Source organism: Phalangium opilio, unplaced genomic scaffold, assembly GCF_054372755.1.
Source record: "Phalangium opilio isolate 3A_F unplaced genomic scaffold, DU_Popi_V2 ptg000217l_1, whole genome shotgun sequence".
Taxonomy (NCBI): Eukaryota; Metazoa; Arthropoda; class Arachnida; order Opiliones; family Phalangiidae; genus Phalangium; species Phalangium opilio.
Genome location: NW_028324218.1, coordinates 5,942,487 through 5,958,519, shown reverse-complemented (window position 1 = coordinate 5,958,519; position 16,033 = coordinate 5,942,487). Strand labels below are relative to the sequence as shown.

General features: G+C 33.3%; 1 protein-coding gene across 1 annotated transcript; it reads left to right on the top strand.

Moving 5' to 3' along the window:
- Nucleotides 1-664: 664 nt before the first annotated feature.
- LOC149615915 (uncharacterized) lies at nucleotides 665-15,008 on the top strand. Its single transcript, XM_089857371.1, has 12 exons — nucleotides 665-1,669; nucleotides 1,928-2,148; nucleotides 5,540-5,677; nucleotides 6,101-6,244; nucleotides 6,310-6,407; nucleotides 6,481-6,622; nucleotides 6,686-6,750; nucleotides 6,828-6,862; nucleotides 6,931-6,975; nucleotides 7,486-7,596; nucleotides 9,163-9,295; nucleotides 14,025-15,008. Exons 2-12 carry the CDS (start codon nucleotides 2,042-2,044, stop codon nucleotides 14,183-14,185), a joined length of 1,179 nt encoding a protein of 392 aa, XP_089713497.1. The 5' UTR covers nucleotides 665-1,669; nucleotides 1,928-2,041; the 3' UTR covers nucleotides 14,186-15,008.
- Nucleotides 15,009-16,033: the final 1,025 nt, after the last annotated feature.

The window sequence follows — 16,033 nt, the reverse complement described above, 5'->3', positions numbered from 1 at the left end:
GGATATCTAACCTAGTTTAAACGTTGTTTTTTCTGGGTCAACTCTCATCTGCCTGGTAGACTGTTGTATTCTATCAGACAGCATGGCTTCGTAGATGTTTTTTTTAAAGTGTTTCTTGGCAAACTTACCAGTTTGAACATATGCTTTCATGAAACAATGCCTCTAATCAAAAAGGTTTATGAAAGTATGGACTTATCTTCTATATAAAATAATTCAGGAGTTTTAATAACGAAGTACTTGCCTAAACTTATGTTGGCCTTTAGCCGCTGTGTTATTTTGTAGTTGTATTTACACCCAAGTCAAAGACCCTGAGACTGTCAGAAACATTAAGGTGACAAATTTGTCACCGTGCCCATAAATGTTTTCTTTTTCTAATACTAATTCTCTTATCAGGATATGTAGATCTACGCGGAAGATTATAGCGTGATGTGGTTTAAAAATAACCAATGAAAGGCGGCCTTTCATGGAATTCGGTGTTCCGCATTTTCTCCGGTATTGAGGGCAATATCTTAGAATCAAATGTTTCTTAAGAACATGTATAACACTTAAGAACATAAGTTTATCTCAATTTAAATCGATAAAATCATTAAATAAGATAAAGATGTGTGGATTACATTCCGCCAGCCGACCGTATGGGGTACAATATAAGATACAACAAAACCTTTTGAACTTGAGGGGTTTAAAACAAACTGCACGTGGTGAAAGAATTAAATTCTAATTTGACGAAAATAAATATATAACAAAGAGTGTTCTTTTAGATCTCGCCGACCTCTAATTGAATTGGATACAGTCTGTCTTCTTGGTTAATTTAGAGAGGCATTTTCCAAGAACTAGAGTTCTAGACTTGCTCTATTTCTTATTAGCTAAGAAAAGCATGCCTTTCCAAAGAACAGAGTAAATGTTTGCTCTCAATTTCTTAACAAAGGAAGCTATGTATTTGTTATATATATATATTTAGTATAGTTGCGGCAGAGTAATGACAGTCCTTGCCTTATTACTCAAGAAGGCCTTGTAGTGAAAACCTTTAGATGCTGTTACTCTTTATCAAAATAATCCTATAACTACAGAAACACTTTCGTAAGAAGGACAAGATTACCAGTTAAATAATGTAATATATCTTGGGTTTAAGTAAATATAAATTATCTTAATGTAAGATTCAATAAAATATAGTCAAAATTTGGTACAAATACCGCCTTTTTCATTCAATAATTCCACGTTCCATATCAGGAAATAAAATTCAAAACCACAATGATTCAAAGTCACGAGGGATTAGACACACCCCCTTGGGGAGATAAAGGCGGCTATAATTTAAAATCAGCTGGTAGATATGCAGTAAGCATCATAGCCTAGCTCAAAGCTACTAGGGGTCTGTCACGTCGTTGTAGTATATTGTGTAATACGTATCACTATATCTCTATCTTATCAGCTATTGGCTACTGCGCAGAAGCGGAAATATTTTCCCGCAAAAAAAAAAGTTTTCCCGGCTGGCGGCTTGCTTTTCCTCCCAGGCCAGTCAATGCATGGCATGGTAGTGGAGAGACGTACAAATGGAAGTAGTATAATAGTGAAACTACGGAACGGTTGTAAATAGCTTTCTTATCTCAAAAATTCGTGTTTTCTCTGCCAAAAAATTATTATTTTTTCTACAACACACATCACAAATATTCAGGTGAATTAATAACTTTACCTTAACCCTAATTAAGAATAAAATATCTAAATTTTACGGCGCCGGGTTGTGAAAGTGAAAGTGACGTAGCCAAGGCTTAGCTAATATAAAAATAAACACGGGATTTTTTGTAAGCCTAATGTTAACGCCCCTATTATTGCCTTACTTGTCTTACGTAGAAAATTACCTTGAATTACTTGGAATAGATTCAAATCAAAATAGCGTGGATTATATTTTAAATGTAACTCTTTTTTTTAAAAGGATTACCGTTAAATGGGAGTTCCTCTAAATCGAGAAAGTGTGTGGTAGTGATCTTATGAAATACATGAACTACTTTTAGTTTAGTTTTGCGGTTGAATTAGCTTAAAAACAATCATGTCTAAAGACGTAACAAATCACAACATGTCTTTCGTTAATCAAACCTACGATGTTCTGAGCAAAGGATGTTATTCTGCTAATTTTGATCAAATTGCCTGCATAAGGTAAGTCTTAATTTATTCCTTTTGTTTTTATTTTATAGATTATTACCTTGGGGGGTTGTTGAACTATGTTTAGGTTTGCAGTTAAAGATTTTTATGGGATTTTCCCAAGTAATTATGTTCCTAAACAGAGCCATTTCTATGAATTATAAGTTTGGGGTTGTCTTAATATCTTGTATGCTTAATTTTGATTAATTTTAATGTTTAAATAATAAACCATGTGGTGTTGGTTTTAAGTTGAGATATAATTAATTAAACTGTTTGATCCAAGTTTATTCTGGTCTCAAGTATTTAATTACCAACATAAAAGTCTTATTTTTAATTTTCTAAATTGTTCTAGAACTTCTTACTGTAGTTTAATTAAATATTGATAATTTTGAAACAAATATGTTTGATTTGATTCCCCCAAGGGCCATATCTGTATTGGTTGTACTATGCTCCATTTTAAAGTACATATTTACACATAACTTGCGCAAAACATAAACATATCGTAAAGAATTCCACTGTGGGAACTACTTCTCAAAAAGGCATATAAGCGTGTGATTTTTCCGAGGGGCCAGTCACTCAGTGTACTAAAGTGATTACGCGTAATCTTTAAAATCCCTACCCTTGACAGAGCCAAAACGATTACACATGATTCGTAATCGGTGTACTGATAATCTCATAGTGATTAGCCCCTCGGATTTTTCAATATAGAGTAATGGCAATCCATGTTAACTACCCATAGAGTATAATGTAGTCAAAGGTATGGAGCTGCTCTGTGCTTTAAAGAGTACCAAGCTAGTATCTTCTGTTTGGCCTATATTAATATTTTCTCATGGATTCTAAATAGAGTATTTAGGCAATAGAGTAATGTCAGTTCTACTATGCAAACGTCATACCATAGAGTAGTGTCGGTAGAGGGGGGAGTAGACTGTGTATCCCTCCCTCTAGGCGCGCTTTTGTAAGAGGGGATACTGTACGCGCCTGGTAGGGGGGATGACACTTAGCTAAGAGATAGAAGGGTATGACGTTTGCATACGTAGAACTGACATCTAGCTCTAGCTCAGTGTCATCCCCCCTACCAGGCGCGTACAGTATCCCCTCTTACAAAAGCACGCCTAGAGGGAGGGTTAAACAGTCTACTCCCCTCTCTACCGACACTACTCTATAGACCATTTCGATGTAACTAAGGAGGGGAAGACACGGGGGTAAAACTTCGCCCTCCATCTCGCTTTGTGGCGCCTGCGCTGTACTCTTTTGTATTATGAGAGGTGGCAGAGACGGATGGCAATGTATGAACCCCCCTTGTATGTCCCGATAAAGAGGGGTTGTCTACCCCCCTTTTTTACGTCGAAACGGTCTATAACCCCCACGACTGGATCAAGGCGCGATTGGTTATCTTTTATATCAAGGTCGTTTTAAATTTCACGGCACTGTTTACACATAGAAAATCTCTCCCCCACTTTCCCGGTTTTGAAGTCACTTGGCAAAAACCCCTTCAGTAAAACTTTTGTATTTATAAAGGTGGATAATTCATCCACCGTTGGTATTTATTATTTATTATTATTGAATTCAGGATCACACACATGGTCTCCTTACTCTCTGTTCTTTCTATTTGCATTTGCTAGTAAACCTAGAATGCATAAAACGAATTGGAATAATTGTGAACCCCATATATCTCATGTTAATTTCTATGAATTCGAATTTTGTGGGTATACTTATCATTTATGGTGAATATATACCCTAAATTTCCAAAAATTATTAAAGAGGCGTACGGTTGAATTCAAACGTCAACAATAGCTATGATTAAAATTATTTTAGGGATAAAGTTTCTTAACACGATTTAACCATAATAGAGCTAAATTAATGCCGATTAAAATAATTAAACTGAACTATATTTATTTAATTATTTGAGAAAAACCTCTTAAATTGCGTCTCGACTTGGAGAGGTGTTTATTTTGGTTTCCCTGTACTCCCTTTGAAAAATTGTCAGAACGGTGTTTTATACAGAAATAGAAAAAAATGTATGGTAAACCTCAGACCACCTAAGTAAAAATGGCACCTTATAATGTCGTGGTCACTGTAATTCGCGTGTATTGAACTAGCTTTTAACCCGCGGCGTCGCTCGCGTGTAATAAGAACTTCCATCAAAATGATATAAAGAATGGGGAGATTTTAGTGATGGCTAATATTTTTGTAGCACCCTAGGAACGAAGGCACTCGGCGTTGCCCGTCAGCCCGTCGGGACAGTTTTCATTACTTTTCATGCGGACATTATTCCATATAGAAGGGTTTTTAAATTTTAGGCCACCATTTAAAGAGATGGCAACAAATCGAACCCGAAAGACCATTCTGCCCGTCTATAGGTTAAAGGAAACCATTGTACTAAATATTTGTGAAATCGGTTGAAACGCGCGGACTTTATTGCAAGGAGAATATTTTCTTACATTTCTGGGCGCCATTTTAAAAGATGGCAACAAATCGAACCCGAAAGACCATTTAGCCTGTCTTAAGGTTAAAGTAAACCAGTGTATTAAATATTTGCGAAATCGCTTGAAACGCGCGTACTTTATTGCAAAGAGAATATTTTTTACATTTCTGGTCGCCATTTTTTAAGATGGTGGCGGATTGGAAAAATCTTTCTTAGTACGCGCCTACTACTTATGAGTAACGATCCTGCAAAGTTTCAGCCTTCTAGGGCAAGCGGTTTGGGCTGGGCGTTGATTATCAGTCAGTCTGTCAGTCAGTCAGTCAGTCAGTCAGTCAGTCAGGACTTTGATTTATATAGATATAGATTGGATAGGCATTAGCATAAGTTAATTATACCTCTAAGTACACAAATTCGGGGAACGACTGGGCATCTTTGGCAGGCTACTGTGACGTCAGAACTCGTATAGCGCTAAGATCCGAAGAGAGAAAATTTTAAAATTTCTGTCGCGGTGCAGCCACCAAGCGGTCGAGACGAAAAATAAAATCATCCAGTGGAATAAAGGAGAGTTTTACGTTTCGTATAGGCAGGCACTGGGGGGGAACGAATTTTACTTGAGCAACCCCAAATCCCTCTCTCTCTCGTGAGATAGAGGCGGTTTCAGTCCTGAAACATTCTAAAAGGGATAAAAGAAACGCTAGGCTAGGCAGTACAATTTTGTATTGAAGTTGAGCTGATAAATGATACGGAGAGAGTATAGGGTTTCATTAAAGGGAGCCAGACAAACACTATTGCCATAGAAGTGGAAGCGATTTGTGTACTTAGAGGTATAATTAACTTATGGCATTAGTCAAGTTTACGTGGCACTCTGCGTAACATTATAGTGTATACGAGCCACTGTATAGCCTTAGATCGTTGTTGGGTTCTCTACAACCTTAGTACATTGGAAACCACACACGTCGTAATGCAAAATGATTATTTCAGAATTGGTATACTATCGGTGATAATATTTGTGACGTCATTAATATGCGTGCACCGTGTGTACAAACTTCACATTCTGGGTCATCCTCAACCACACCAATTTTTGCTCTTCTACATTGCTATCATTGAAACAATAATATTGTAAGTTATCTCAGGGATAGATTTAATTTTAGAAGTTGGAATGGAGAACGGAACGGTTATTATTTACTCCAGTCTGACTCATAGACCACCCAGTATAGAGCCCCTCCCTCCAACCAACACGTAACGATAAGTTTAAATTATCTTATTGGTTGCTCACTTAAACTAAGTTTTGATGACGTTGCTGACGGGGACAGCGAAAAATACGCAATTCTTTTTTACCTCTGTCGCTATGACCCTCCCGCCTCTTTTTTCATAGCCCCCCTCCCGTGTTAGGGGGTCCGGGACTTTGACGCGCGCCCAAATTACTCTGTTCTCTATTCCTACTTCTAAAATTAAAGCTATCCCTGGTTATCTCTTATCGATAACCAATCTAAATCTATCAAATCGTGTAATTATAATTAACTTATTGTTTTAAATCAATAGAGGAGTAAAATGGCATACTTTTCATAACCACGCGCAAATGGAGTTTGCGGCAATTTACTTGAAATTAGTGCAATTTATAATTTTATGTCATTCTCATTGGACTGTAGCTTCGCGTATTTTTCACAGAGAGAGGTTTTTATCGTGGTAAATTTTTAATTTAATTTAAATTAACAATTACTTAATTATAACATTTAAATTTAATTTTACAGGTTTATCATACCGTCTCTAGTTATTTTTATCTTATTTATTACGTCTGTCTGTGTATTAGGCAGTATTTGGCCAAAATCAACATGGCTGGAATGCATGGGTACCATTAAAAATTAATTATCAATTAATTAATGAGTTTAAAAATAAATTAATTACTAATTAATGATTTTCAGAACCAGAATGGTTGACTTTGTCAATATCTGAATTTGTCAGTATTCAGTTATTTGTTATAGCGGGACTTTTCATTACGAGTAAGATCAACTCGGTATCGGCTTTGGAATCATTTAAAAGTCAGCAGAAGAGACATTTATGGGGGTAAGATTAATTAATTTTAATGTTAATCTTAATTGGATAGACTTAATTTTAATTTTATTCCAGGCTTATAATTGCTTACGAAATATCAGGTTTATATGCCCTTATATATGATGCTACAATAAAATTCAGTAAGTTTTGTTGATTACTTAAATAATAAGGCCTTAATTATGATTAGTTTTAATTGAGATAATATATTGTAATTTAGGTGGAAATAATGAAATTGGATGTAGTGGAATTTATGTAAGTTTGTCATAACTCATATAATGATGTTCTTTCTAATTAAGTTTTTTATTTGTATTTCTTCTTAGAGACATCAACAAGCCGTTTATTCCACGACTTTATCCATTTATGTGGTAAGCCTTGGTTTTATCATTTACACTTAATCCGTTTCCATCCTTATTTCTAGGTGTTAATTCCTTAAAATATTTATGTTAATTTGTACATTAATGTTGGAAGGTGTTGTTTAATTGTTTATTTTTAATTTGGGTTTATTTGTTTTTATGTTTTTGGCAAATATAGTTATTGCATTTTCAGATGTACTGGCTAATGTTTAAAATTTGGTTTTTGCGTTATAGATTGTTCGATTTGTGCTTGGAATTTTTAGGCCTTTGTTTTATCAGTTAAACTAAATCCGTTTCCATCCTAATTGCTAGACGTTAATTACTTAAAATATTTATGTTAATTTGTACATTAATGTTGAAAGGTGGTGTTTAATTGTTTTAATTACTGAAAATATTTATGTGAATTTGTAGACTAAGGTTAAAAGGTGTTGTTTAATTGTGTATTTTTAATTGGGGTTCACGTTTTTCAACATTTTTGACAAGAGAAATACTAAGGCATAAAAAATGTCTTTCACATTATAGATTGTTAGATTTCTGTTGCCAATATGGGTGATGCTCGCTGTGTATAAACCAATAAGGGGTCATCTCACAGCTGATGAAGAAAGATTACTTAGCTGGACATTCGATGCGCCTGTAAGTTATTTATGTTAAAATTCCTGCATGATTTTCCTATAAAAACACATGATTCTTTCTCCTACATTTTCCTATAAAAACACATGATTCTTTCTCCTACATTTTCCTATAAAAACACATGATTCTTTCTCCTACATTTTCCTATAAAAACACATTCTTTCTCCTACATTATCCTATAAAAACACATGATTCTTTCTCCTACATTTTCCTATAAAAACACATGATTCTTTCTCCTACATTTTCCTATAAAAACACATGATTCTTTCTCCTACATTTTCCTATAAAAACACATGATTCTTTCTCCTACATTTTCCTGTAAAAACACATGATTCTTTCTCCTACATTTTCCTATAAAAACGCATGATTCTTTCTAATACATTTTCCTATAAAAACACATGATTCTTTCTCCTACATTTTCCTATAAAAACACATGATTCTTTCTCCTACATTTTCCTATAAAAACACATGATTCTTTCTCCTACATTTTCCTATAAAAACACATGATTCTTTCTCCTACATTTTCCTATAAAAACACATGATTCTTTCTCCTACATTTTCCTATAAAAACACATGATTCTTTCTCCTACATTTTCCTGTAAAAACACATGATTCTTTCTCCTACATTTTCCTGTAAAAACACATGATTCTTTCTACTATATTATCCTATAAAAACACATGAATCTTTCTACTATATTATCCTATAAAAACACATGATTCTATCTACTTATTATCCTACAAAACACATGAATCTTTCTACTATATTATCCTCTAAAAACACATGATTCTATCTACTTATTATCCTACAAAACACATGAATCTTTCTACTATATTATCCTATAAAAACACATGAATCTTTCTACTATATTATCCTCTAAAAACACATGATTCTATCTACTTATTATCCTACAAAACACATGAATCTTTCTACTATATTAGCCTATAAAAACACATGAATCTTTCTACTATATTATCCTATAAAAACACACGAATCTTTCTACTATATTATCCTATAAAAACACACGAATCTTTCTACTATATTATCCTATAAAAACACACGAATCTTTCTACTATATTATCCTATAAAAACACACGAATCTTTCGACTATATTATCCTATAAAAACACATGAATCTTTCTACTATATTATCCTATAAAAACACATGATTATTTCTCCTATAAAAAGACTTCTTTTTCGAAAGCGTCCTATAAAATCCTACAATTTCTGAAAGCATCCTATAAAATCCTATATTTTCGAAAGCGTCCTATAAAATCCTATATTTCTGAAAGCGCCCTATAAAATCCTATATTTTCGAAAGCGCCCTATAAAATCCTATATTTTCGAAAGCGCCCTATAAAATCCTACAATTTCTGAAAGCGTCCTATAAAATCCTACAATTTCTGAAAGCGTCCTATAAAATCGTACAATTTCTGAAAGCGTCCTATAAAATCCTACAATTTCTGAAAGCGCCCTATAAAATCGTACAATTTCTGAAAGCGCCCTATAAAATCCTACAATTTCTGAAAGCGTCCTATAAAATCCTATATTATTTTTCTCTATTTTAATAAGCCTAATACCTCACTGGACAAAAGTCAACCTGTAATTCAAAACGATTATGCTTCAAATCTTGGCCCATCGAGTCCTTCTTCGTTAGCGTCTTCGTACACGAGCATCGCTAGAGGAAGTTCACTCATGAGTCCTGGTAAAAGGCGTTATGATCATTTATCTAGCGTTCTTAGGCAGAAATATAACTTAGATGAGAATTTTATGCCCATTCCACCAAGCCCTCCCATAACAGTTAACAAAAACTATTTGCAACGTGCTTGGGATGTGTTTCTGAAAACTTTTAAACGTCGTCGTTATTATATAGAGCTGTAATAGTTAAGCCACTAACTAATTTTAGGCCTAGAGAACAGTTTAATTATGGATTAAGGCCAGGGAGACAAATATTAATTGAGATTTAATGATTTTAATCAAAATTTGTTAAAGAAAATGGCGTACGTCATGGCATGGTCATGGCTATTATATTGAGGTGTAATAGTTAAGCCCCTAACTAATTTTAGGCTTAGAGAACAGTTTAATTATAGTAAGAATAGTGTGGATTAAGGCCAGGGAATCAAATATTAATTGAGATTTAATGATTTTAATCAAAATTTGTTAAACAAAATGGCGTACCTCATGGTTTTTATTTAGAGGTGTAATAGTTAAGCCACTAACTAATTTTAGGCTTAGAGAACAGTTTAATTATAGTAAGAATAGTCTGGATTAATTGAACTTTAATGATTTTAATCAGAATTTGTAAGAAAAGTAGGCGTTGAATTAGGATTTTTTTTTTGTTAGAATGGCCGACAATAGAGGTTTAATAGTTAAGCCCCTAACTAGTTTTAGGCTTAGAGAACAGTTTAATTAATTAATTAGTAAGAATAGTGTGGATTAATTGAACTTTAATGATTTTAATCAAAATTTGTAAGAAAAGAAGGCGTTGAATTAGGATTTTTTTTTATGTTAGAACTGCTGACCCTAGAGGTGTAATAGTTAAGTCCCTAACTAATTTTAGGCTTTGAGAACAGTTTAATTAGTAAGAATAGTGTGGATTAATTGAGATTTAATGATTTTAATCAAAATTTGTAAGAAAAGAAGGCGTTGAATTAGGATTTTTTTATGTTAGAATGGCCGACAATAGAGGTGTAATAGTTAAGTCCCTAACTAATTTTAGGCCTAGAGAACAGTTTAATTAGTAAGAATAGTGTGGATTAATTTAGCTTTAATGATTTTAATCAAAATTTGTAAGAAAAGTAGGCGTTGAATTAGGATTTTTTTTTGTTAGAACTGCTGACCCTAGAGGTGTAATAGTTAAGCCCCTAACTAATTTTAGGCTTAGAGAACAGTTTAATTAATTAATTAGTAAGAATAGTGTGGATTAATTGAGCTTTAATGATTTTAATCAAAATTTGTAAGAAAAGAAGGCGTTGAGTTAGGATTTTTTTATGTTAGAACTGCTGACCCTAGAGGTGTAATAGTTAAGCCCCTAACTAATTTTAGGCTTAGAGAACAGTTTAATTAGTAAGAATAGTGTGGATTTATTGAGATTTAATGATTTTAATCAAAATTTGTAAGAAAAGAAGGCGTTTAATTTGGATTTTTTTTTTGGTTAGAATGGCCGACAATAGAGGTGTAATAGTTAAGTCCCTAACTAATTTTAGGCTTTGAGAACAGTTTAATTAGTGAGAATAGTGTGGATTAATTGAGATTTAATGATTTTAATCAAAATTTGTAAGAAAAGTAGGCGTTGAATTAGGATTTTTTTTTTGTTAGAATGGCCGACAATAGAGGTTTAATAGTTAAGCCCCTAACTAGTTTTAGGCTTAGAGAACAGTTTAATTAGTAAGAATAGTGTGGATTAAGGCCAGGGAATCAAATATTAATTGAGATTTAATGATTTTAATCAAAATTTGAAAGAAAAGGCGTTGAAATTGAATTATTATTATTATTATTATTATTTTTTGTTGGAATGGCCGACCCTAGCTGATATTTGACACTTGTTGACAAAATTCAAATTCATTTGTAATTGGCTATTGAATAATTAATATTAAGTATTTAAGGCTTTATTATTTAATTTTAAATTATGTTTTAAGGAAATTTTTAATTTTATATTAAAAATTTATATTAAAAAGTGTTTTAACTTCTCAAGGAATTTATTTTTACGTTACCATTCCAATGATGTGCCCAATCACAGATGACGTGAATTTTGTCACTATTTTTTTAAACCTTTTTAGTATTATCTATATTAAAGGGAAGATTACCCAAGTACCTGAATTATTCAAGGTGTGATGTTCCCTTTAGGTTTTAACTCATTACGCGTGAATTCATTTTTCATAAACAATTTTTTTTTAATTCATTTTTTATTTTTTGCTGTTTATTTACGATTATTTTGAGCTTTTTCATTAATTATGATGTTTTAATTAACTAAGTGCAATACTAGTAAAGGGAATATAACCTTAAAAGCGTAGTCTATGCTGTTTGTGAATGTAAAGTTATGTTCCCTTTTCAAAAGTTCCTACTTTTACATTAAGAAATAATTATTTTTTGCATAATAAAAGACTTAAGTTTTTGCCAATTTTTTTTATTAATTTAATTTAAATTTAATTTTTTAATTTTATTAATTTTAAAGAAGATGTGAGCAATTAAGTTTCCGTGATGAACAATGGTTCCAATTAATATATTCATTATTTTATCCGCTCTTTCGATTAAAAAAGAACTAGCCCGGGGTATCCCTTTAAGGTTATGCAATAGGTATCGCGATTGCGTGATGAAAGGCACCGCGATTACGTGATGAAAGCAGGGTTGGCAAGTTTTAAACAAATTGTTTTAAACTTTGGTTTAAAACTTGTTTTAAACAGCTATGAAAAAAAACTTTAACTTGTTTAAAACGTTTTAAACAAAAAGTTTAAAACATGTTTTTTTATGGAGAAAATTTCGAATATTTTTAACTCTTTTTTTATTTGAAAATGAGCGAAAAGATTAAATAATAGAAATAATAAGCTCTAGTCGAAACCTTCCAATTATTCGACTGTTTCAAATGTGTGTTTAATTGTTTGGAGACCCTACCAGTTGTTTTATCCATTACCAATCTGTATTGAAGACTGATATTCAAAAATATGATTAAGGATAACTTATTTTGTCATCTACTTAAAGCAAAGCAATAACATTTTTCCTATGTGGTTTCTCTACACTGTTGGTACATTTTACTGTTCTAAAAAGATTACGCGTAATCTATAAAGCCAGGCCTTTGACAGTGCTAAAATTAATACGCCTAATCCGATAACGGAAAACATGAGCTCCTACGAATAAGTAAGGGGTGGTGAAGTTTCAAATGTATGATGAGTTCTGACCAAGAAACTCGGAAGTACGGAAGCGGAAATGACTGAATAGTGGCCACAAAAGAAATCAGGCATTTAGACATTAGGGGTTAAATGTACAAATTTACGCATCACACTCATTTTGTATCCGCTATTAAAAAAATTATATTTTCCTTTTGAAAAGATCGTTTGCTCTTTTTAAACAGTCAGTAGAATTTTTCAAATATTAAATATTGTATCCTCAACACGTACTCCCTTAATAATTTATTTCATGATAAAATGTTTTCCGAAAATCTAACTTTAAATCGTGTTATAAACAATAAAAACACAAAATTTGCAGTACATGTTCGTTGTACGTTGGTCTAGGGGTATGATACTCGCGCTGGTTGCGAGTGGTACCAGGTTAAATCCCGGAATATCGCGTCTTAGAGCTTCATATTATAAATTTAGGAGTATTTTTATTTTCGTGTTTTACTTCTCTGTACGTTTCGTGGTTCATTGGTCTAGGTGTATAATACTTGCTTTGGGTTCAAGTGGTCCCTGGTTCTAATTCCACACGGACAATTTCTTACAACTTGAAATTCTAAATTTATTCAATATTGAACGCTCAAAATAATTAATATCATAAAATAATTTCGGAAAATCTAATTTGTTCTTGAAAATGCGTAAATTTGTAGTTTTTTCAATCAATTTGGAGGGAATAAATCGACTAAATGTTAAATCAGTTGATTGAATTAAATATTGATTAAGGATTAAATTAATATAAATAAAGAAAAATTGCAATATCGGGACTTCAGTCAATTTATAAACGTCACTCTTATCGTTTTTTTTTCTGTCTTGGTCCAAAGCAAGTCCTTTTTTTAATCAAGTAGGTTGTGAAAATAAGCGCCTTGCGCTAGCGGGAGTAGTGGCTTAAATGGAGACCGGCGATATAGACAATTAGATCTGGAAGAGTGATTTAAACATGTTTAAAACTAGTTTTTTTGTGTGTTTTTTTACTGTTTTTTTCTACTTGTTTAAAAAACAGTTTAAAACAAAAAATCGTGTTTTAAACAATAAAAAACACAACTTTTGTTTTTTTTAAAAAAAACTTAATTTTTGCCAACCCTGGATGAAAGGCACCGCGATTACCCTATGAGATGAAGGCACCGCGATTACCCTATGAGATGAAAGGTATCGCGATTACATGATGAAGGGCTCCGCGATTACCCGATGAAAGGCACCGCGATTACCCGATGAAAGGCACCACGATTGCGTGATGAAATGCATCGCGATTACGTGATGAAATGCATCGCGATTACGTGATGAAAGGCATCGCGATTACATGATGAAAGGCACCGCGATTCCGTGATAATAGTATCGTGATTCCGTGATGAAAGGCATCGCGATTACCCGACGAAACGTTGTCGCGATTACCCGTTGAAATTTATCGCCTTTACCCATTAAGTTATCGCAATTACATGAAACTATGGGCCTTAGGCTTCGCGTCAATCTTGCTCGATTTACTTATAGGTTTTCTTAACGAGTGTAAATAATTTAATTAGACTTTTAATTTGTAATTTTCAAAAATAGGCTACGTAACTGGTATTCTACGTAGAACCATTCTAACTCCAATTACGGAGGAAGATTCGTGCACTCAAGTATCTTCTCAAGATCATGTCGGTGCCGTTGGTGATTGCAAATTTGTCGGTCTTGGTGCAATTGATGATCCGCGCAAGTGCAATAACGTGTAAAACGGTTAGGATTTTTTTCATATTTTATTAATTGAAGATATATATGATGTAATGTAATGATCATAGAACAATGAGTGTGACACACCAATGGGATTTTCTTAGTTACTACGTAATTTGTGACTCTGAACTGAATTTTATTTCATAAGTGCCATAAACATACATTTTTAATGTAAAAATTTTGTCTGAATTAAGGTTCGGTGCGCTGCTGCTCTTTGTAGATTTGAACTTTGAACTTTGGAGTAAGAAGTGGTATAATGAAATATCTCACTGCCATATTTAACTAGTTCGATTTAATATTATTAATAAATTAAATAGCGAGTGTGGCAAAGTGGTATGGCACTTTAAGCAACCGATTAATTGGTTAATAGACTAATGGCACCTCATGTTATTTCACCATAGAGCCTAATACAGGCAAAGGTGGGGTACTGCCATTACTCCATAAAAAATCGGTTAATAAACGATGGAAATCGGTTAATAAACGAAAAAAATCAGTTAATAAACGATAAAAATCGGTTGATAAACGATGAATATCGGTTAATAAACGATAAAAATCGGTCTACATCGGTTAGATTGAGTAAAATAGTGTGTTATCTCGAGGAGTTTAAATAATCGGTTAAAATCGGTATTGGTACCAGCATAAGTTCATAAGATATGTTCATTCCATGAGTTTGTTAATACGGGACTTACGAGGTTACCGCCCCCTTTTCGGAGAGTTGTTCTGCCAAGGCTACAGAGCGCGTTCGACGACAGGCAATGTCAGCCACTAACTAAAGGCCGCCGACAGGTTATGGCAGCGCCCACAGAAAACCTCTCGTAAATCCCGTATATCTGGTCATGACAAACTGAAAGGCTTGTAATTTTGAAGTCAGTGAGGTAGGTCATAGATTCGAGGAGGTAAAGCGAGCGAGGGAGGCCTGCAGTGAGTGAGGTGGCGCTGCTGTCAAAGGGGGCTTAGTAATGCAGACTAAATAGGACCTAGATGGAATAGGTCCTAGATGGAATAGGTCCTAGCTGCAAAATTAATTAACCACGTGCACCGAGAGTACTTAGGACTTCAATTGAATTCTCGCTTCCGTCGTTCTCCTTCTCGAACCAGTTATCTCGAGCTGCTGTAAGTCTCTCAGTAGCATTACGAATCGTATAGGTAGTGCAAATCATACTTATGGAACGAACATATCAATTATAAACTTATGGTACCAGTAAATAAATAAAAGTGATACATGAATTGCTTGTCTTCAACAATTTATTCAAAAATCAGAAGGAATGTGGTTACGTGGATGTATCTTATAGTGAAATCAATCAAATGCATGCTGTTTTTACTTTTTAGGAAGAGTGTATATATATATAAATATAAGTTTTAGCGGTTTTAGCAGGGCTGAATGTAAAGAAAGATAATTATCATATCAAATGCGAGATTTTATATATTGTTTCCATTTATGTACGTAAGTGCTTAGTGTATTATTAAAAAGTAATAAAAATGGTTTTATTGTTTAATTTTCAACAGGGATAGATTTATTTTTTTAAGACGGAATGCACAACGTTTGGCCTTTACTGCAGTCCGACTCATAGCCGAGTATATGGCCCCTTCCTTAAACACGTAACCAAACAAGTTGGGAAAACCAAAATATTACCTCTCCGAGTCAAGACGACTACTTACAAACTTATTTACCCAGATATGGAAATGTTTCTTAAGTTAAAATTTATGAAATATTAAAGCAGTTTACAAAGCATAGCAAATATACTGTAAATCAGACGACATTTTACATCCAATAATGATATACTTGTAGACATTAAAATCATCCGATGGGGGAAAAACGGGAAATGAAGAGATAAAACTTTGGAGAGATA

Excerpts from the sequence above, each read along its gene's own strand:
- LOC149615915 (XM_089857371.1), top strand. The coding sequence starts at position 2,042 with ATGTCTAAAGACGTAACAAATCACAACATGTCTTTCGTTAATCAAACC. Across the intron at positions 6,408-6,480 it reads AACATGGCTGGAATGCATGG|AACCAGAATGGTTGACTTTG; the intron begins GTACCATTAAAA and ends AATGATTTTCAG. Across the intron at positions 6,976-7,485 it reads CGACTTTATCCATTTATGTG|ATTGTTAGATTTCTGTTGCC; the intron begins GTAAGCCTTGGT and ends TTCACATTATAG.